Source organism: Astyanax mexicanus, chromosome 11 (assembly GCF_023375975.1).
Source record: "Astyanax mexicanus isolate ESR-SI-001 chromosome 11, AstMex3_surface, whole genome shotgun sequence".
Lineage (NCBI taxonomy): Eukaryota > Metazoa > Chordata > Actinopteri > Characiformes > Acestrorhamphidae > Astyanax > Astyanax mexicanus.
In genome coordinates, this window is record NC_064418.1 from 5,554,228 (window position 1) to 5,577,731 (window position 23,504).

The 23,504-nt window shown below is 38.3% G+C and overlaps 1 protein-coding gene across 1 annotated transcript in view; it reads left to right on the top strand.

Annotated features, from left to right (window-relative positions):
* mao (monoamine oxidase) overlaps positions 1-23,504 on the top strand; it is a 48,890-nt gene that overhangs the window by 20,328 nt on the left and 5,058 nt on the right. The window contains exons 2-13 of the mRNA XM_007227824.4: positions 2,694-2,788; positions 3,803-3,940; positions 13,685-13,789; positions 14,087-14,178; positions 14,324-14,465; positions 19,688-19,837; positions 21,158-21,317; positions 21,517-21,613; positions 21,729-21,782; positions 21,892-21,949; positions 22,943-23,040; positions 23,280-23,391. Of these exons, the coding sequence (XP_007227886.2) occupies positions 2,694-2,788; positions 3,803-3,940; positions 13,685-13,789; positions 14,087-14,178; positions 14,324-14,465; positions 19,688-19,837; positions 21,158-21,317; positions 21,517-21,613; positions 21,729-21,782; positions 21,892-21,949; positions 22,943-23,040; positions 23,280-23,391 (1,301 nt within the window). The remainder of the gene's footprint in view (positions 1-2,693; positions 2,789-3,802; positions 3,941-13,684; positions 13,790-14,086; positions 14,179-14,323; positions 14,466-19,687; positions 19,838-21,157; positions 21,318-21,516; positions 21,614-21,728; positions 21,783-21,891; positions 21,950-22,942; positions 23,041-23,279; positions 23,392-23,504) is intronic.

Below are 23,504 nucleotides of genomic sequence, written 5' to 3' on the forward strand. Positions count from 1 at the left end.
CCCAGTACTGTGGGAAAAGCCACGTCATACCAGCCTGTTAAAGCACCTGAATAAATCATCAGCTGTGTAAAACTCCATTACCTGCAAACTAATCATGGTTTCCAATCTCTTGACACTGTTAATGCAAACAAAAGGACTGTTTGAGCGTACTCTCCTCCCCCTTTCCAGTAGGCTCAGTTCAGTCATGGCAACAGCTAAGTGTTCATCATACTTCAACAGATATCAGCTGGGAAGGGTTATTAGGTTCAGTTTGCAATAGAAGCTTTAAATTATATTTTTATGTTTGATAAAAACACAAGGCTACTTCTAAAAGTTCAGGTTAGATTATTTCTAATTTTTATCCCATTTCCTCTCCAATTTACCTCTCCCCCTATCACTAGTGATGCCCCAACACCAGGAGGGTGAAGACCAGCACACACTTCCTCTGACACATGTGAAGTCAAATACCACCTCTTTTCGAACTGCTGCTGATTCAGCATTCCAGAGTAGCATCACAGTGCACTCGGAGGAAAGCGCAGCAACTCGTTTTTAATACATCAGCTCACAGGTGCCTTGTGCTGATCTACATCACAATAGAAGTGATGAGGGGAGAGAGCGCCATCTACTGTACCCACCCAGAGAGAGAGCAAGTCCAATTGTGCTCTCTCAGGGCTCCGGTAGCCGATGGCAAGCTGCATGACCGGGATTCGAACCAGCGACCTCTCAATCATAGTGTGAGCCCCACAAATGAACCTTCTTTAACAGAAATTTAAAAAAACGTTTAAACTGTACTGTATTATGTTATTTGACATAATGAAATAGTATCATTATGCTGCTTTTCTTAATTTACACAAAACTGTATTCTGTTGAGTGTTGATGTTAACCAGGCATGATACAACAATATAGTTTCTATTTGTTTAAATTGATTTAGAATAAATGGATGTTTACTATATATTGGCAAGCCCTAATTGTAGCATGACATGTATTATTCAATATATATCTGACTGTTACATTGCAAAGATTGCAAGGTAGTGGTTTACAGTGATCTAAATATCAGACACTTCCAGCACTTTTACACACTGACTTGTTGCTAGGTCGAGACAGAGTGTGTGGGTTGTGTGTGTGTGTGTGTGTGTGTTCGTGTTTTTTGAGAGCTGTAGGTGATTTGTGCTGATAGTATGGCTCATGTCCAGCAGCTGAGTGTAGGGGAAGCGACCCTGCTTTGTCTGGATGCCAGACACGTTTGCTGTTTACTTCAGGCTATCTGCTACTCCATATAAACTTCCTGTGGTTTGGCCGCTGACGTTCTTCACTGCAGATCTTGCTGTTTCTTGTGTGTTTCTTTGGTCACGTCCCTCATTTCTGCCTGCAAAAGAGGAATAAGATCAAGTTTAGGCAATTAGATCAGTGCCATTCAAGCATTCAAACATATAATAAATAGAAAAACTGATTCAGAAACTGACATGGTCTCTTAAATATATTTTTTCAGAGCTGTATATAGAGTTAATATTTTAAATATTTAGGACTATGAATTTCTGTGTTTAAAGTTCAATTGGTTGGATTGTAATACTAGATAGTCAGGTGCAACTGAATCTGCCTCAAGTTTTTACTTTGTTAAAACTAGTTTATCTGATGTTGATTATTTATTACAGGTGTATTTATCAAGTAATTCAAAAGAAACTAATGTATGCAGCATGTTATACAGAATGCACATTCAAGGTCCAACAATTTAAAGGGTTTAGATAGTGATTTTAAGTCAAAATCAGTTCTATTCTATGGTGCCTGCTAACCTTCTGTTTTTTTAAGTGAAAATTAAGGTTGTATGATATTGGAAAAAACTAGTGTTAGTAGTGCTAATTGCTACATACTATACAATACAATACATACAATAGTATGTAATCGTACATACTATTATTTAGTTACAGATACCTTCCCACCACTTTTAAAAACACGTATTGTGAGCTCTAGAGTACGGTACACGGCTTGGCAAAGAATTAACTGAAATTTGGCACATCCTTGGCCCTGAGACCTTCTGCAGTTTCTCACAGTAACTGAGATTTTGCTTCCTCTTTAGGAACAGGAAGGTCATGCGTGTGTTCAGACAGAGGAAACCCCAATCAGTGATGTGGTTATGCATTTCCTGGCTTTCCCTGCCGGCAGATTTTACTTACTGCTGCTGTGGAGGAAATATTCTGATTCTTTGGGTTTTATTACTTTGACACCAGACCCTGACAGAGCTGTCACACTAACTGTGTTTTTATGCACTTCATAATCTGTTTACTGCATAACATCCGAGTTTATCTAATCTGATCAACGTGTTTCAATGAACTTGTGTAAACAGGAAAAAGAAAACCTGATTAATCAGATTTTTTCTTCACTCCCTGCCAATAAACTCACAGAATTGTAGTGAAGCAAACATTACCTACATCCCAAACTTTTTAATTCAGTGTTTTCTAACCCTAAATCAAAGTTTGGGATGGATGTAATATATATTTGAATCCATTAAAACAGCCAAACCAATATAGTGATGGCAATGAGATCAGAAATTTGCATTGATTGTTTTATATTTTCACAAAAGCAAACACAGCATTTAATTGAGTATTTGATATAATACACCACAGCTGCACCACCATAAGCAATTTCCAAACTGAAGCTGACTTTTACTGCTGTTATAGTAAATTAACTCAATTTTCCTGCCTCTTGTTCCTCTGCAGGTCTGAGTGCAGCCAAGCTGTTGGTGGAGAGTGGTTTAAACCCTGTACTGCTGGAGGCCAGAGACCGAGTCGGTGGAAGAACCTTCACAGTTCAGGTAAGATGTTCGCTATAATAAAAATTAGTTGGTCGTGTTGTATGAACCATAATCCCAAACCCAGTGTTGAGTTTTCTGAACAATATACATTTGCATTACTTGTATGGCGCATCTAAATCATACCTTCAGAAAACTCTGATCACAATGGCCTGGGTAGTAATAAGAATATAGTCTGTTACTCCCAAAAAGATTTTGTTTTGAAATGGACTTGGGATTCAGTGAAACATGATAATAATTACTGTCAAATAGGTGCCGTCCCTTTTGTTCCATCCCACTGATACCGGAAGGATAGCGGCTTGTGGGTTGTCCTGGCATAGGCAATGCTTTGCAGCCAATGACTGACTGAAGTTTAGAAATCATTCATATGTGCTTACTATTGTTTAATTACAGACACATGTAGGATAGAGCTTAGATTCTCAGCCCAAAACCGACCCGAGGCCCGACCTGAACTTCCCATTACTTTCCTCAGGCCGAGTCGGGTCGACCTCAAGAAAATAGTCTATGACATAGGCGTCTATTTTTATTTTACATAAAGCTATGGTGAGATTATCACAATATGACAAAGTAATAAATCAAACTGTGTTTTAAAAGTGCACACTCCACTTGTCTGTATTGCGCACAATATAAAGCTCAATATAAAAAAATGAGAGAAATGTCATTCTCGTAGCCTAATATAGGCTGTGGATCATTGTTCGCGTTGTTCTTTGTTTTAATCTTCCATAGATCTGTTCTTGAAAAACATTTTCTTCTTCAGTGTTGCAATGTTAATTAACATCATTCTGAACAGATTTTACTCATTCAAACAACTCGAAATGTTTTTAAAAAGCTCAATTTTAAAGCTCTATTACTCTATTATAAAAAAAAAGCTGACTCTGGCTCATGATGACAGTTTATTGCTCGAGCAGAACGTGCACAGGCTTGGGCCGGGTTGTGCTGGATACTTGTGCTGGGCCTGATCTAAGCTCAATTGTAGGATGTTTATTAATTAGAAAATTTGCCTCTCACCCCTTTCAGAATAAACAGACCAAATGGGTGGACCTGGGCGGAGCTTATATCGGACCCACTCAAAACCGAATCCTGAGGTTGGCCAAGCAGTACGGAGTTCAGACCTACAAGGTGAATGAAGAGGAGTCGCTGGTTCACTATGTGAAGGTAAGCTGGAAAGCATGAAAAAACAGCTGCTAGCTTAGAAACAAAGCAAATTGAACATCATGCAAAGCGAATGTCGCTTGGAGAGCGTTCCTCAGAGAGCCCTTTGAAACCTTCTGTAGTCAGCTGCCTAAGATCAGGGCTTTAGAGCATTTGCCATTTGCAGGAGATAACAGCATCTCCCTTTCCAGCAGGCTTATGCCTTAATGCACAGGATGTGGAAGCTGGGCTGGAGCTTTCTCTGTCACATGCTGAAGCTCTTGTTCAGCATTATGGAGCCTGGAGATCCTAATCGCTGCCTGAAGGAAAAGGTTTTGTTTTTATAATATGGTTTCTGCAGCTCTGAGTGAACAAGAAGCGAGGTAGTCAAGACAGCAGCAAACCTCCCTCCCTTCCCAACCCCACCTCCCCATATCCGATGTGAGCAGACGCATCACTGCCCTTAGCACGCACATTCTGCACGGCCTTATTAGATTTCCCTGTAGATTTGACTCCTCCGTGGCTCTGGCCAAGATTATGGAGCTGTAAATCACTGCCTCATTCTTAAAAATGGGAAGCGTAGTTCCCTCATCCATTTATCATCTTAGCTTTGCACGTGTGCGTATGATAGAAACTCGCTGCAGGGCTTTTAACTACTCAAGTGCACTGAAAAGCAGAAGAGTGCACACCCAGACAAACAGACCAGCACACATACTGAGTGAAAGGTCACAGTGGGAATGCAGTGGGGTGTTCAGGGTGCAGGATGTCAGGGGTGGGTACTGGAAAAGGCCCTGTAGCAATGTAGCAATGTCCCAATGTTGCCCACTTCCCACATGTGGATTACTCATGTGTGTAAAAATACAGGCGTGATACACTTACAGTACAGTGAGTATGCTGGGCCAATGCTGAAACAATTCATTTACAGCACCTTCTGTAGCTACTGTAGATCCAGTAATGGCTTTCTTGCTGGTAGAATGTTACTCATAGAGCTCATTCACTCTCACCTGGCATTAATATACATCCTTTGTGATTTGGTCATAAATGGCCAGCTCAGGTGTAAGGTGTAAGCACAGGTGTGAATGAGGTACAGTGTGTTTTAATGGATTCATCTACAGTCATTTTGATCACTCAAACCATATTCTGAGGAGATTAGAGACACCAATGTCCACATTGTTAGTGTGTAATGTTGTCACAATACCAAAATTATGATATTTCATTACAATATCTGTAAATATCTCTATACCAATACAAAAAAAAAAAACACAGCAAAAAAATAAAACATCAGAAATCAATGAACTGATAAAAGATTGTTAAGTTTTTTTATAATACATAAAAGAATAAAGGATAATAAAAAAGTTTCTCAAAAAGAACATAATAAATTAATTTGAAATTTTTATAGTTAAATTTGCGAGCTATCTGAAAGGAGAGCCCATCATAACCTGAAAATCTCTGAAATTAGAAAAAAAATAGAAAAAAATGCTATGTCAAAATAAGCATGATCCTATTTGGAATTAAGGTTCAAGAAAAGAATCAGATCATTGTTCTACGCTTGTCTTTGATACAATTGATCACTTAAAAATCTGAAAATAAGGCACTTAAAAGCTGGGAGACATTTAAACTTCTTTAAAAATCTTTAAAAATGATTATACTTATATTCCACACAATAATTTAACCACACCCCCCTTAACACAGGTACTTTATTATTGAAAGCAGGCTGTTTCTGTTACTGAATCCTTGGTATAGATATAAGGTTAATGATCTCTGTTCTCTGTTCTGATTGGCTACCTTGTACTATGCAGTGGATGATGAGTGAATGGGGCCAAACTGTTAGAGTCAATAGAAAGAGATATGTAAATGTGTTAGCTTCAGAGATACAATAATTTTATAATAGAAGGTTTTTGCAGCTTAGTGTCAGTATAGTGATTGCAGAGTGAATGACTGCTTTAAAACATATAATGAGGCCCTTTAAGAAAGATTTAAATCTGCCCCAGAGTGCTAGGAAGCTGTTGCATCCAACAATAAAGGCAATATTATTGTTTATTGTATTATTAAAAAGTTAAAGTAATGTACAGCTCTGGAAAAAAGTTAAGAGACCACTTCAGTTTCTGAATCAGTTTCTCTGATTTTGCTATTTATACGTATATGTCTGAGTAAAATAAACATTGATGTATTATGCTATAATAATACAAATATTTGGTAATAATATAAATATTTGGTGGAATAACCCTGGATTTTAATCAAAAGTTTAATGCATCTTGGCATCATATTCTCCTCCACCAGTCTTACACACTGCTTTTGGATAACTTTATGCTGCTTTACTCCTGGTGCAAGAATTCAAGCAGTTCAGTTTGGTTTGATGGCTTGTGACCAATCATCTTCCTCTTAATTATATACCAGAGGTTTTCAAATTGATAAAATCAAAGAAACTCATTATTTTTAAGTGGTCTCTTATTTTTTATATAATAAAACCTAGACATTACATAATACACCACATACATATGTTTAGTCTCTGTACCTGTACAAGACAAGGTCAAATATATTGTAAATACAGTATTAGAGTATTATAAATAAACATTTTATTAATCACAGTGCTGTGCATTTTTGGCATTCCCATTATTAAAGGAGAGGATTAGATAACAGCACTTTTAAAGGGGTAACCTGGGGTGTGCATTCTGCATGTGCTTTCTGAGGCAAACCCTTAACTCGCCATGAGTCCTGTCACAGGGGAACATCCTGCAATATGCAGTAAGTACTTTTTGTACAGCGTTATTTAAACTGTCCTCAAGCATTATTCATGCTCAGGAAGTTCCACAGCCGTTTGAGTCAGAGATACAGTGCAGATCTCCAGCTCTCTGTGGAGCAAAGTGGTAGAATATTACATTGGCCTCTTTTAACGTTGCAGGGCACTCTGGTGGGTTTATGTATCGCTGCTTTATGCGCTCTGACTGAGCCGTAGCTGGATGTCACGTCAGCTGCTCTCTCATGTGTTTTGTCAGCCGACTCCCACAGGCGGAATTGCAGCAATAAAAAAAAAATAAAAAAGAACCAACACAATACAGAGATGATGAAAGGCTTCAGGAAGTGTGACTGGAACCATGTACAATACAGACACAATATATGATTGGAGATATACAGTCTTTAAAAAAAATAAATATAAAAAAATGCTGTATTTTATGGGACACAAAGACCTGCATTATTCCCCACAAAAAAAAAGTTGGCCTGGTTTCTTTTCCAGCAGAGCTCACAGAGTAGTGTTATATTGACATGACCTATTTTGGTCATGAGGACCAGCACTGCGGACCATGCAGTTGTCAGATTCAGTGTCAGAAGTTTAATACTAATCAGTATCTAACAGTGAGGCAATGTAAATAAAGGTAATTTAAAGGTTGTTTTTTTTTTGCGTAATCAGCATCAAAAGATGTAACACAGCTATAATTCAATATTTATTCAATGTGCTTTACTAAGACATTGCAGTTGCCGTTTCTGGTCATTGTAGGACCCACGATTTCTTGCAGACCAGTGTGCACGCTGTTGTTTTGTGTGTGTTTGCGTGTGTGTATTTATGTGTGTGTGTGTTGTCATTGTGTTTAATCTGCTCTGAGGCAGCTCTCTTTTCTTCTCCTGCCCTCTTCTGCTGCCCGTAGTTTCCCAGCAGGTTACCATAGCAGCACTCCGCATCAAAAGACAATCACTATCAGTCCTGAAAGGACCGTCTCCCTCTCCCCTCCTCCTCTTCTCTTCCTCTCTCTCTCTCTCTCTCTCTCTCTCTCTCTCACTCCATCTCTCTCTCACGCCCCTCTCTCTGTCTCTGTCTGGCTGTGTTTGGTAACAGGGGTGTTTCCCCTTCACCGATTTCATAACCACAATTAAAAATCAGTCAGGATTCTCCCATTACGAAACCTGACGAGACGAGATTACCCCCCTGCCTCATTTCCTCATTTCCTCATTTCATCCTGCCTCACAGGCCTCATGCAGTGTTCAGCCCATGCAGCCACTTGTTGAAGGTCCTTTTGTGTGAGGTCTGGCTAATGGTGGAGGGTTGCTTTCTTTCTATTCAGAGGAAAACTCTTGATGTTGATGCTTGTGGACTGAAATGAATGAATGTCTGTGATGTGCGTTGGAGGTTTTGACTGCCAGGAGAGTACTAAAAATAAATTTAGTGGACGACAGAATGTATGCCTCTCTCAGAAACACAATGCTAACATAAAAAAAACAACACAGAATTAAAGCGTGGGAATGATGAACACTGTGCTGTGGCACGTTGCAGATTATTGCAATTGAAACTGTAAAGTAGAGCCCATTTCATCAATTTGACTGATTTAAGTAGATGTATATATGTGACTGTACACGGTATAATGATTTCCATATTTCCATACTGGTGCATCTCTAATTACCAGCCTTGGGTCAGCTGTATAGCTCCCGCTGTTGCTGCACACAGGTAGTGCAATTCAAGTTAGCTGTTATTATTATGTTATCACAACTGTGATTTGCTATACAGCTTGGCTTTATACTAAACAAATTAACAAGTTATTCTTTAAGATGTTTCTTACAAATCTTATCTTTATTAAATGCAGTTCTCATGCTAAAAGTTTGAAGGGGTTTTAAGAAGACTAGGGACCCTATTTTAGTGATCTATAGTGCACCAGTCAATTGCGGATTTCGTAGTTGGATTTAGGTTGTGTCGGTGTGTCTTTGGTACCGCGAGGGTGCAAAAATACACCTTGCGCAGCTCAAAACGAGCAAAAAGACATGTACTAATTTTATTGTAATTAATCACGGGCGTGTTTTTAGGTGTAACATGAAATAGGCAGGTGCGCTCTGATTTTGGCATGTTCGTATCTTAACAGTGCGGCACTTTGTGCGACCTGCCCATTCATGCTGTAAAGGTACGTTGGCAGCTCTTTTTTAGGAACAGCAATGTTATTTTATTCCTTATTCTGTTTATTGTTGAGGTAAAAGATGTTTTGCACTCTGCAGCATGTCCGTGTGTGTCTGTGTGTGTGTGTTTAACGAGCGGGGTGTACGCAGTGCGTGCACCTATAGGAATGGATTCTGATGATTGACTGTTGAGGAGCTGTAAATTTAGTAGCAAATTTAAGAAAATTGGTAGGAAGTTTGCTAGTATTTCCCCACGCCCTTGACAGAAAGAGAAGGAAAAAGAAGGGGGGTGAACTCAGATGATTGGGCAGGAGTTCGGGGAAGCTTCGCTGGAAAAGCGTGAAGCTAAACCCCACCCCCCCCCCCCCCCCCCCCCACACACAAAGAGATACAGGAAGAGAAAGGGAGAAAATAAATGAAGGAGGAAGATGGGGAGGAGGTGGGTGCGAGGTTGTTCGACATGCAGGTAGAGAGGAAGTGACGGTTTATATAGGTTGGAGAGTGGGAGGAGTAAGAGCGTGGATCAAACTCCCAAATTTACTTTATAAAACTTCAAATATTGGTGAATGAGGCCCAATTTCAATTGCTTTCAGTTTAAAATTCTTTGTAGGCCTTTTATTCCCTTTTCTATTAGAAGCTTTAATGAAAGCAGTGAATACAGCTCCTGCTTAAAAAAAAATTGAACAAGTTGGGGATGATTACTTTTTTAAGAAATTAGAAGAATCCACCTATTTTGGTACAATATTAAACTATTATAATGAAAATTAATATGGGTTATCACTTAGCTATAGTGATATTATCAGCTGACGATGCTGGTTAGAGAATAAGTTGGTCAAACTCTACTGTATACAGGAGTAGTTGAAGAGTGACTAAATCATTACACTCTAAATGTGTAGATAGCTTATGAGCCGATTGCAGTTTATCTTGTTGGAAGTGAAGGTCTCAGCGTGGTTTACTGAAACGTGACTTTCACCTCATTGCTCTGACCCGTGTAATAAAAGTGTAGTATGTTGAAAGTTTTATGATCGTAGTGCTGCGGTTACTCAGCAGTCGTGTGCTGGCGTGGAGCCACCATTAGCCTGTAAAAGGCCTCACAATGAGTAGAGCGTTTTGTAATTAGGGTGAGCATCCGAGCAAACGGACAGAGCTAATCAGCTTTCTTCTATCTCTAATCCTAAAGGCCAGACCCAGTTTCTCCTGTCAGTCTCCTGACCAAAGTGCCCAGTCAGGCAACTTCAGCACATCAGTGATTAATGTAGATGAAGATTAAATGTGGTGGAAGGATGGTGCTGATTTGAGAGCGTGTGAGGGGGTTAAAACTCGAGGAGATTTGTCTTTGGCTATGTTCACACAGCAGATGAACGTGGGCCAATTCTGATTGTTTCATCAAATCTGAGGTTTATTTTAGACCATTTACATTATCTATTTAATTTGACCTGTACCTGACATTTGTCTGAACAGTTTGCATGGTGTAAATGCAATGCATGCACAATAGAACAGTGCTTCACATGAAGTTTTGGTTTCGTCCTTGCCAGAATCACAGGAGCAATACCGCATTCAAGTTCGTACACATTATTCAGCCACTGCTTGGAGATATAGATTTCATTTTCCAGCAGGACTTGGCACACTGCCAACACTGCCAAGAGTACCAGTTGGTCTTATATAATATTTAAATTTTCTGAGACACTGATTTGGGGGTTTTTATTGTCTGTAAGCCATAATCATCAACAATAAATGTAATAACTGCTTAAAATAGATCACTCTGTGTGTAATACATCTATATAATATATGAGTTTCACATTTTGAAATAAATTACTGAAATAAAGTTACTATTTCAGTAAAATATTCAATTTTATTTTAGATGCTCCTGTATGTATTATTATTGGAACAGAACCATCAGTTCAAATATTTGTTTTTTGTTACCTTATTATCCCATCACTGAACCCCTTACTTTACTGTTGTCTTCCATTTCCCTTTCTCTTAACTCCTTTCTTCACTTCTTCTTGATGTAAAAGTCATAAATTCCAATCTGACTGTTCAGAATGGGTATTTTGCAAACCGCAACATAGATAACGAACGTAGAATGAACATAGCCTTGATGTATATCTGTGTTTGTGTGTGAAGAGCATTTGCAGCAGTAAGCAGATAGACTAGGAGACACTCGGTGCATCTCTCATCTGTCTGTGCATTCACCCCACTTCCATCACCATGGGAACAGACCTGTTGCTGGATGGCAAGCAGTGCACTGTCCTCTAATGCAATGCAGAGCTTCTCATGCACACACACGCATCACACACACACACATCACACACACACGCACATCATTACCTTTACTTTGTGCCTCTGTGGTGATGAATTTAGCTGGTGAAGTAAAGTTCATAGCCAGTGTGGTATGCTGTGCAGGTGGAGGCTTGCTGGCTGTAGATAGATATGCTTTAATACTTGCAGGATTATAAATGAAAATGTAGATATTTGTTTGCATGAATAAAATTCATGAGCAGCTCGCTAGCTAAATGTGTGACTAGAACTGCTCTGTTGAAATAGAATCATGACTAGAACAGCACTGCTGAGGTACGTTCATCATTAGAATAGCAGTTCTAGGGTAAATTTATTGTGTTTTGTTTGTTTGTCTACATGGATGTCTACATTTTCTTTGAAAAACAAGACAAAATACATGTAGACTATGTCATTATTCACTCAAAGAGTGGGAAAAAAAAGTGGCACATTTATTGAAAACCTGGGGAAAAAAAACATGATCAGGATTCATTTTCCTTTAGGTTCCGGCACTGTTATTGGTTTGCATACCTATTATTTAATAACATTTAAAAAATTAAATGTATTTCTAATGTATTGAATGGTGTATGTGTATACAAGCACATCAGTTTTGTGTGAGACTTGTTGATCTAATGGTCTGCAGAATGGCAGTATGGCAGTAGACTGAGGGAAAGCTTGTATAAGGCCTTGGTCTAGCATGGACCAACATACAAAACCAGGTCTGAGAGGCTTCTTTGGGTTTACATTCACGTATTTTCATGAAGTACCAGAATGGTTTACACTGCCACCTACTGTTTGTGCATGCACATTTCAAAGCAGTGGGTACTGGGCACAGTGGGTCAGTCACTGTTTTAGACTAGTGGTTAAATAATCCACCGTGTTTAATATGATAATAAAATAGTTTTCTGTATGTTATCACCCTGGTACACATCAATACTGCTAACATTTCGCTCAGCAACAGTGGAAAGCTTATTGCACCCTAATTAATACCGCTGAACATCAGGGTTCTTACCATTATGAAAACTCTAGAAAAGTCATGGAATTTGACAATAGCACTTTCCAGGCTGGATAAGTGATCTACAAATCTTTGTGTTTCTGTTTATCGATGGAGAAAATGTATTTTGAGCTAACAAATACATCAGCTCAGAGCTAATTAAGTAATTTAGCACTATACAATGGAGCTCTCAGGATCTGACTAACATTTTATTATTAAAGATTGTGTGTCAGATTCATTTTAGACCTACTGCAATCAATTTCGATTATAGTTTTAGTTGATGTTTGGTTTTATTGTGCATGTCTGCACTGATGTTTTAAAAATTGTAAGGCCATGAAAATTTGCCTTAAAGCCATAGAAAAGTCATGGGAAATCATGGAAATGTATTTGTCAGTGTATGAACCTTGGAACATTCTCATCTGCTTGTTGATGGCTTTTTCTGACAGCTCCAGCAAGTATTCTTCTCCAGCAGCTCATTGTCCTAATAGTCACAGAACCATTTATCTGTCTGGCTGCTTGTTTTCAGTCCTGTAGTCCTGTATTGGTGCCATTTACTCCTCAAATCCTCATATGATGAGAAAATGACTAGGTTTCCTAAAGCTCAACGCTGAATCTGCAAGAATAAAGTCCTCTTCTAGATAAAAAAACCACTGGATGTCAAAGTCAGGGCAGTGTTGAAACCTTGGCTGGAGGTATAATCTGGATCGTTGCAGCAGAATGGACAGGATCGGTTTACAGGATCAGTGTATGTGTAACCTTGATTGAGGTCCAGAAGATCATAGTAGGCCCTTTTATCAATGACCCCGTTTAGAGAGCGAACAAATTGCACAATTATTAGAGGCACATTAGAGAGGAACGTAGATTAGGGGAAACTTATCTTCTCTGGTGTATGTCATATCTTTTAATATGTAGTCAAATATTAATCAATCAGCCATAACTGCGTTCATTTAAGAGCCCCTCAGCAACAGAGCAATTCGGGTATGAAGTCATGTCTGCTTACTGTTACACCATCGGCCAGCTATGGAGCCTGTTATCATACTGACTAAGCATTTCCACTACTGTGAGAATGAAACGCTGTGTGTGAACAGAAGGACTGTGTCATTTTGCTGCTGTGTGCCAATGAGAAATAATTGCTATTTTAGTGCTGGGTTCATTGTGATTATAGGATTTATTTTATTGTGCTTACACAAGTAATTATAATTCTCAAGGACTATTCTATAATTATGCCGAGACCCCTCTAAAGTGTCAAGATAATTTGCAAATTATGTGCCAAGTGTGCGTGGCATCCCGTGTCGTCTTTAAAACCCTGGAATGTAATTATGTGTGTCTGATCTCAAATTGTGAAAGGCAGTAAAAGCTGTGAGAAAAGAAGCCCTGCTCAGTTTTTTTAGCTGAGTTATTTGAATGTAAGCCATGCGAAATGCAGTGACGTATGTTTTAGGCAGGCGAAAAAGGTTTCCACTCCAAAGTGTAATTGTAATTCCAATTATGATGATATGATGGTGATTAAAAAGACGTTACGTATAGCAGTGACGATTATTACCGCAGTCATTTTGGTTTTATGGTGGCATGCAGAAGTGCATGAAGAAACTCTCTCATGGCTGCTGTTTCGTTGCTCCTAGGGGAAATCATATCCATTCAAGGGGCCTTTCCCACCGATGTGGAACCCTCTAGCTCTGATGGACTACAACAACCTCTGGAGGACTATGGACAAGATGGGCATGGAGGTAAACGTCCATTATAGCCACGTACATCATGCACATCATCTTAGGCCCAATTCAGCTGCTCTGATGGAGATTTAACTGACCTTTTCAGTTCACTGATAGCATTGATAATTATTGACCATACTTTAAATTAAAAATACTCTTCAATTAAATTAAAATACTAGTTTTCTCATTTCTGAGTTTGTCTTATCTATGAAGGAAAAATAACATTTTTAAATGTGACTTTCTACACATTCATTAAACATATCTCATTTTCCAACACTCTATATAAGTACAGTATACACTGTATCTTCTCTGCAGATCCCTAAAGAAGCTCCATGGAGAGCCCCACATGCTGAGGAGTGGGACAAGATGACCATGCATGAGTTCTTTGACAAGGTTTGCTGGACCAGGTACATTAAAAAGAACTCATCTGAGCAATCTCACCAACATTATTACATTAGACAACATTAGACAGATGCATTTGCAGAGCAAAGCAATTGCAATTAAATATTGGCAAATGTTAACAAATCTTTTTTTATTATTATTAACACACAGCGCTGCCCGTCGCTTTGCCACGCTGTTCGTTAACGTGAACGTGACCTCAGAGCCTCATGAAGTGTCAGCTCTCTGGTTCCTCTGGTATGTCAAGCAGTGTGGAGGAACCATGAGGATCTTCTCCACCACTAATGGTGGCCAGGTAAACTAAGACAGCTCTATGTTTTTTTCTGTAGACCGTTTCAGTACCCTATTTTTTCGGACTAATAAAATGGATTATGGATTATGGATTATAAAATGCATCATCAATGAGCGTGTATTTTCTGGTCTATTTTCATACATAAGGTGCACTGGATTATGAGGTGTAGAAAAAAGAATTGAAAAAAAAAAATATTTCAAAGTCAAATGAGCGCTGGATGTAAATCTACACAGATTTCTCTCCTAAAAAACTTTAGTTTATTTGAGTGACTAAAGCACCTCCCTTTATTTACAGCAAGCTTAGATTTCCAGTATTTGCTAATGCTAATGCTAATGCTGCTGCACCCAGCCTTAGTTGTGGAGAAACTTTACTGAAAACTCCCCCTCATAATGCTGTACTCCAGTGGAGTGGCTTTAATGCTCTTTAATACCAGACTAGTAGAATTCATACATAAGGCGTAGCGGATTGTAAGGCACACTGTCAATTTTTGGGAAAATCATAGTATTTTAAGTGCGCCTTATAGTCCAAAAAATATGGAAGTACAAGAAGAATACTATTGTTGATCACTTGCAGAGTGTAATTTACCCAGAGACGTCATTCTCCTGGCTTCGGCAAACAATACAGTGTAATTACAGAGAAAATGAACAGCCACAGATGTTGTGTGGAGGCTTCGCTTGCAGTATCATGTACATGGCAGCTGGGCAACCTCCACAAGTGAAGACAATACGTGACAAAGTCTGTGATTGGTCAGTAAAAAAAAAGAGCTATGCCTTAAAACGAATGTCTAACTTTGAGAAGTGGCTCTCACAGCAGGTATTCCCACCTGTATAATCTGTCACAGAGCAATTTCTGAGGGAAACTTCCATAAAATTGTATAACAGCCTTCTCTAAAAGCCTTTTGACAGCTTTCTGTCAGTTATACATGCATGACTGTAGCTCTAACAGATGCCAGGCAGAGCGAGCAGTGGCCCATTTAATAAGGGTTGTCTCACTTTGTGTCACCAACTGAACCTATTTGATCATCACCCCAGCAAACAGTTTTTTTACCCAATTTGAGATCTCGCAAAATTACAATGACACATTATTTCTCGTCATATTTTAAATGTCTCGTGGTAACCAAAAGAAAAAATGTTTGATCATACAAACTCCCCCTAAGCAGCATTTCCACACATATCACAAGTAGTAGAGATATAGAGAGTATAAGAGTAGAAATATCTATCCCCCAGAGAGAACAAAACCAAATGTGCTCTCTCTGACTCTGGCTGCTGATGGCAAGCAGCATGATCCGTGATTCAATCCAGAGATCCTTAGATATTAGGGCATTAAAAATATATATTTATATTCTTTCAAAATTTACAATTCCCTTGCTAAAAAAACAGAAATTACTGAGGTCATTGCTATATTTATTGCTATACAAATAAATGGTATTATTGTAATAAAGACCATTTAAATGCCACTGACATAATGATAATAGGATATAATAACAAAGCAATTATACCCTTTTAAAGACAACACAATTGAAATGAATCATAATTTGGGAAATACATACACTGTTCACTTTCATATATGTGAACAAACATACAAATAAACACAATAGAGGATATATCTGAAAAGAAAAAAATATATAATATAAATATCTGAGAAAAAAAAAAAAAATATATATATATATATATATATATATATATATATATATATATATATATATATATATATATATATATATATAAAGTTATGCAGTGCTTTGTGTGTAAATTTTAATATCAGTTCCTCATAACGTGTTGCATGACATTAAGCCTAAGCACCACAGGACCAGATGAATCATATGCTTTTATAGAGACAAGCTGAATTACAGTGAGCACAGTTCAAAAGCAGCATGATGACAGCTAAATGACTCCCACCACATTGACACTTGCGTTTGCACAGTGTGTGTTTGTGTGTGTGTGTGTGTGTGCATGTGTGTAACCTTTCCACCATGTCTGCATCTGTGTGTTTACACATTGTGTGCAGAGAGAGAGAGAATGTGTGTGAGAGAGAGAGTGATACATAGAAAGAGAGAAGAGGGAGGTGTATCCAGGTAGCCATGTGTCAGGGTAAGTATGGTGGAGAGAGATAGCTCTATAGAAAAGGCAGGTGTGTGGCGGAGCAGTGGGAATTCACTGTGCTGAGGCCGCCCTGCCCTGGCTTTCATGTCCTGAAGTCCTGTAATCAGTGCCACTCTCCATTCTGTAGCCCTAATTTAGATAATCATAGCACTCGCTGTAGCTGCTTTTCAGGAGGTGGAGGGGAGGGTTGGTGCAGCGCGGGATGCTCAGCTGCCATGGATACAGCATCAGCAGCGGGGGGGAGGATGGGACTGACTGGGGTAATTAGGGAACTTTATTATGAGGTTCAGAGTGATTTCCTGCTGCCTGGCCCCTCCTGAAGGAGATGAGCTGGTGTTTGTGTTGAAGATGGAGGTTGAAGATTCGCTGTGTGACGGGTCACGTGTGTTTTTTTGCTCTGTCAGTGGTGGGTGTGTGTGGCAGCAGTGGCAGGAGAGGAGGCCATTGTTTTGCAGCTTTATACATACAAAGCATACAAAGACTCTCCTGCTGGCAGGGGACTGAAACATCAACACAACCAGCAGGATGTTTTTTTCTTATTAACAGGGAAATGTGTAAATCTACTGTAGTGTAGGCCTGCCATAATAATTACATTATACATTATCATACAATATATGGCAATGCTCTAGGTCATTTTTGCTTAATTCAATGGATCCCATTATATTTTTCCTTTTGCAAAGAGATCACAGTAACATATAAATGAGCTAGCAAGCTGATTCTTGTGTAGAACAAAAAGCTGTTTCCATATTTTTTACACTTTAAGGCGCACTTTAAAATCCTTTAATTTTCCAGAAAATCGACAGTGTGCCTTATTTTACTAGTCAGGTATTAAGGACCAGTAAAGCCACTCAGCTGAAGTACACAGCGTTTATACAGGAGTCTCAGTTTAGTTCTCCAGCACTGAGGCTGGAGCAATATTAGCATTAGGTGCTAGCCATGCTAAGTGCTAACTCTTAGTGAGTACTATCGGCCTGTAGCTGAAGCGTGCGTGTTCACTGTGTTAAAGCTACATGGTACGAACCTCTAGCTGATATCACACTGGCTTACTGAAACACTCAGGGTTCCTCAGTGTAGCACTGTTGGGTGGCATTAGCCGCTACTCACTAGCGGTTAGCCACTAATGCTAATGCTGCAGCTTTAGGGAAAATCTGGAAATCCAAGCTTACTGTAAATAAATGGAAGCGCCCACCCAAATAAACAGTTTTCAGAAGAGAAATCTGTGTAAATTAACATCCAGTTACTCGTTTGACTTTGTCTAAATTGTCTTAAAATTATTTTTTTCTAGAATTACAGTTTTGTTTACTTAATTTAGCTTAGCTTCACAGCTTTACAGCAGCAATACCTGTTGAATTAGAGGGTAAACATGGTGACACCCCTGTTCCTTACTAGTGTCGCATAATGCACATTATTGTCCGGTTTGCCTTATGTGTAAAAAATAAAACGGTAAATGAAATCTCATTGTCTAATTATTCTTAATTATAGACGTTTCACTGCTCTTTAAAATGTTTAATTGCATGATGCTGCTATGTATGTATGCTGGATGATATGACCAAACTTTATATCACTATATATTTCTTAATTTTGTTGGTGTTTTTGTTCCCAATCACAGAACTCAGGGTTAAAAAAGCATACTGTCGATACGTTATGAAAATATATCACTATACGATAAAATATCAATATTTTGCCCAGCTCTACTATTATACTGTCATATTTACGATATATCAGTGGAATTAAATGTTTTTTAAACTGACAATAACATTGTTTATCACAATTATTTTAAAGAAAATACATCATTCAAAATAAGAAGATATCATGAAAGGTCTACTGTAGTGTGAGCAGATGAGCAACTCTTTATGAAACTTTTTTCAGTTTATTAAGACTCCAAAAAAGAATTCCTGCATTTTTCCTGCAAAATTACAGAAATGCTTTGTACTGGTCAAAAATATTAAGAAAATATTGCTTTTTTTATTATTAAATACAGCAAAATGTATTAAATACATATGTTTTTGTTAGTTATTTATACAGGTGCAATTACTATTTCACTACCTGCTAATTGTTTAGACATATGCTTGTATGACTACCCCCAAGAGTGGTGTATTGACACATATTCATGTGATTAGTGCAGATTAGAGCACCATCTTTCACTGGCTGTCTGGATTAGTGCTGTGTCCTGTCTGAGCGTAAAGCCTGCAGTCATTCAGAAGGAAATGTGGTCAGTGGTTATAAGAGCAGAACAGATGCACATGTTCCCTCGCAGGTCTCTGACAAGTGGAGCCACCTGTTGGTGAACAGAAGAACAGCATGCATAGAAAAAAGACTAGCAATTGTCTTTTTCAGCTTTACATCTTTTCTTTTAAATCCAGAGTGTTTAGTCGTTCTTTCACACTTGTGAATTTGGCGACTAAAAAAATAAAATTCTCACAAAGAGCTTTAATTTATTGGGCATAGTTTTGGTGGTCTGTATGTTCTTGGGAGTTCCATTTTTTGTATGTTTTCCTATTTTGTATCTATGTCCTCCTAATTTAAGTGGAATATCTTAATAATACTACTAATATATTCTCACCAATATCACCTAATAATGAATGACTTGGAGGTGATGACATTAGACTGTATATTACCTATTGCTTTTAAAAATTCTCATTCTAAAAGTAATATCACGGGAGGGCTTAGGAATCTTCAAACCTGTATAGGTTGTGAGGTGTTATCTTATGAGTGAGGCAAAATAATGACCAGCATTTTGTATGGCAAGATTATGTAAGTTATTAGAGTTTGAGTGAGGCCTGGGAGTGGATGCAGATGGATGGGAAACACTATATATTTAAAGATGAGTAGTCTTGTAAATTGCTCAGAAATGGTTGTTTGGAGTGATGCCACTGGTTTTTGCTTCTCTAAAGAACCTTTACTGAACCTTCAGTGGCTGATTCTCTGAAGAAATTAGAAAAAGGAGTTTTTTTTAAGTGTAAGGATTGTAAATTGAAAAGGATCTCTTCTTACACCTAAAATATTTTTTCTATGACAGTGTATTTGCAAGCAAGAAATTTACATAATTTATAGAACATAATAGTGATTTATGAGGAAATTTACAGTATATTCATGCACAATTATTCCTACTTGTTTTATCAGGAGCGTAAGTTTGTTGGAGGCTCGAGTCAGATCAGCGAGTGCATGGCCAGAGAGCTGGGAGACCGGGTGAAGCTGCAGAGTGCTGTCTACAGTATTGACCAGACCGGAGATATGGTAGTGGTCAAAACTGTAAATGACGAGATCTACAAGGTAAGCAGATCTTCAGCATTTAAAATGACCTTTAAATATATTTCTATTCACTCATATTTCACTCATTAAAGGGTAACTAAACCCCCTTAAGTTTTGCGCACTCCTCCCTCAGCTCAAATTTATAAAAGCAAAAAAAATGAAGAGGTAGTTTGGGCAGGGGCACTGAGTGATGTATGGGTTTAGAAGTGGGCAGGACAGGAGGGAGTGCTGATTGGCTGAGCTGCAGCAATGTGCCAGTAATAGCGAGATGTGAGACCCAGATGGTTGGATGGTATTATTTTTTAACTGATTGATCTAAGAGGATTGCTAAAAATGCTAAAAAGCATTTTTTAAAGTTTATAAAATGTAGGAAATTCTAAGCAGGACTTGTATGTTTCATTGCTTCAAAGGAACACATTTCAGGTAATAATGGAAAAAATATGATTTAGGGTTTAGTGGCTCATGCGCAAGAAACTTGTGTGCTGTTACCTTTATGGTGCTTCCATGTTGAGCCGTATTATTCTTTGCTTTTCTCCTTTATTCTTAATTATAGTATTATTAATATGTTCTTGTTCTTGGTTTGATTAAAACAACACATTGCATTCTACCATTAAACTGTCCCAGACTTTTAGACCGTCCAGAATTCTAAAGCTAGAGTTTTAGTTGGCATAAAAAGGGCTTTTCTTCAGACGATGTGTGTTAGTGTACACGCAGTCATGTAAGCTTGTGGGATTTTGCTCACTAAGCTTCTCCTCATCTCCCTGCCCTGACCACATCCTCTTTCTCCTGCTAAAGCTTATTAAGCGCTGCTACTGCTGCAGAGCACATTAGCCCTGTTGGCTCAGCTGAGGTCTTTTTACAAAGACCCACACCATTAAATACAGTATACACATCACTGCACTTCACCTGACTTTTTTTACCAGCCACAGCATGGCAATTTCATTTAGAAATTAAAGTTATGTGAAATTTCTGGTCCACAGGAAAAAGCTAAAAAAAAAAGCTAAATTGAGATTCTTCTCAAGATCTAACAGCATCATTTATTTAAGAATAAACTTACACCCTTAAATATCATTATTTTTTGTAAAAGTGTTGTGATTGAGTGTCAAGAACTTTTTAAAAGTTCTTTTTTTAACTGCTAATGTTTTTTTCTCTCATCTCTTATGAAAACCAATTTTTTTTATAGAACTAAAACTGGTTCTTCCATGATATTGATACAGGAACAGCTTTATAATTTTTTAAAAGTGTGCTATGTGGTACAATTTTTTTCCTTGCTTTATCATGCCTTTCCTAAAAAATATATTTTCAGTGATGCAGTAATTGATCTTCTCTTTCCTGCTTTAGGCCAAATATGTGATCCTCGCCATACCACCAGGACTGAACCTGAAGATTCACTTTAACCCTGAACTTCCTCCACTTAGAAATCAACTGATCCACAGAGTACCCATGGGCTCGGTCATTAAGTGCATGGTCTACTACCGGGAGAACTTCTGGAGGAAGAAGGGTAATAAGTTCATTCTGGCGTTTCTGGTGAATGGTTGCATGTAGATGCTTGAAAAATTGTATGCAGATACTCAAAGTAGTACTAACAAAATTTAAGCAAGTGTGTCGGATGGTGTAAAAAGAATATTGGACACTTTTAAGAGCCTGTTTCTGCACAGATTAAGCTGCAAATAAACAATTAAACGTATTTTTTGTTCCAGGCTATTGTGGAAGCATGGTGATTGAGGAAGAGGATGCACCTATTGGTCTGACTCTGGATGACACTAAGCCTGATGGCTCTGTTCCTGCAATTATGGGGTAAATCAAACTGTGGACACTGATCAGAAACTTCTCTTCTAAATAAATGAAAATCTGTTTTGCTTCAAGACTAAATGACGAACTGATTAAAACACATTTCGTTGTTTTGTTCCAGTTTCATCCTCGCACGCAAAAGCAGAAAGCTAGCTGGACTTACCAGGGAGGAAAGGTAAATATTTGTCAGTGTGTCTCTTTTGAAGTTATTCACATTTACAGCTGTGTTAAGCTGTGAAGAAAAAGGGTGCATAAGAATCAAGATGTTTTTTTTACTCCCACAGAAAGAAGAGGATCTGTGAGATCTATGCACGGGTCCTAGGCTCAGAAGAAGCTTTGCATGTAAGTTTCTGTTCTTCATTTAACCATCAAAGTGCTGACCAGCAGCATTGCAAGAAATACTAAAATAGCTAGCCACCAATAGTTTTGCTGAGTCGTTAAGTGACGCAATGCATTGTTAGTTCTCTCATACATGTGCATGCGTGTATACATTTAACAGAGAAGCAAGTCAGTTTTTTGGGTACATAAAACACTGGATACACAAACACAATCTAGACTGGAAGGATGAGGTGTCTGTCATGTCCTATATAACTAATTTAGAAAATAGGAAGTGACCAAAACAATGCTGCTACAAAATCATTTTTAGTAAACAGTTTTTTAAACCCGAAAAAAAATTAGCTTGAATTAAGTCTGTTTAATTATGATGGATTTCTGAGAAGTCTGAGGTTGTGTTGTTGCCAATGGGAAAGATGATGATCATGACCTGAAGATATTATAGATTATAGATGATGACAGTAGATAAGGTGCAAATCTTTCCCCTTTATTCTTGTATATATGTTTTCCAATCAGCCTACAAAATCTTACATAATCTCTTAAGATATCTCTTCCATTCAGTCCTACAGTGCTATGGTTATGTCATTCGCGCATTTTGACAGGTTGACCTCAGTAATGTGCTGCCCCCTGTGGGTCAAACGTGGCCTGCTGTAGAGAGAGATTGACATACAAAACCAAAAATAAAGTGCTTGCACATAATACGAACAGAAATAGTGTTATTTGCAGAAATATGGAAACTTTAGACTAGTTACCTGAAGCCTAAACAGCTGTGAGCGAGGACATTGAGCACCACTGGTTTTATTACAACATTATTGTTAATACTACATAAAATGTGCCATGTCCTGCAGCTGTGCTCTAAAATGCACATGCCTTATTGTAGAAGGTATAACCAGTATATTACTTAAACATGAGGTTTTTTTTTTCCATTTTTTTAAATCTTAATTATGTGACTTTGGGATCTGTGGGATCATTTGTGACTGCTTTTTTTTTTTTTCCCTTTAGCCGGTGCACTATGAAGAGAAGAACTGGTGTGAAGAGGAATACTCAGGAGGCTGCTACACAATGTACTTCCCCCCTGGCATTCTCACACAGTATGGAAAGTGAGTGCATATTCATTACTGTCTGTCCTCCCTGTCCAATGCCTGCACTGTACATACAGTGGTGGTGATGAAGATCTTCTGTGACACATTGAACTCATATTGTATGCCAAGATCTGTTCTAAGCTGCTTCTCAGTGGCTGAATCTGATTCCCAAATTAACATTAATAAGACTTGGCATTTTGAATGTGACTGTAGCACTCATTCTTTCTTTTTCTCTCTTTTATCCTCACTGTTTGTAGAGTGCTGAGGGAGCCTGTGGGCAGGCTGTACTTTGCTGGTACCGAGACCGCCACAGAGTGGAGCGGCTACATGGAGGGAGCTGTGCAGGCTGGAGAGAGAGCAACCAGAGAGGTGAGAGAGAGCACCTCTGACTCAGTCTGTAGTGTGTGTGTGTCATATTTACACTTATTTTATCACTTTACAAGTTGTCCATTTAAAAAGATAAATAAATAAATAAAATCCCT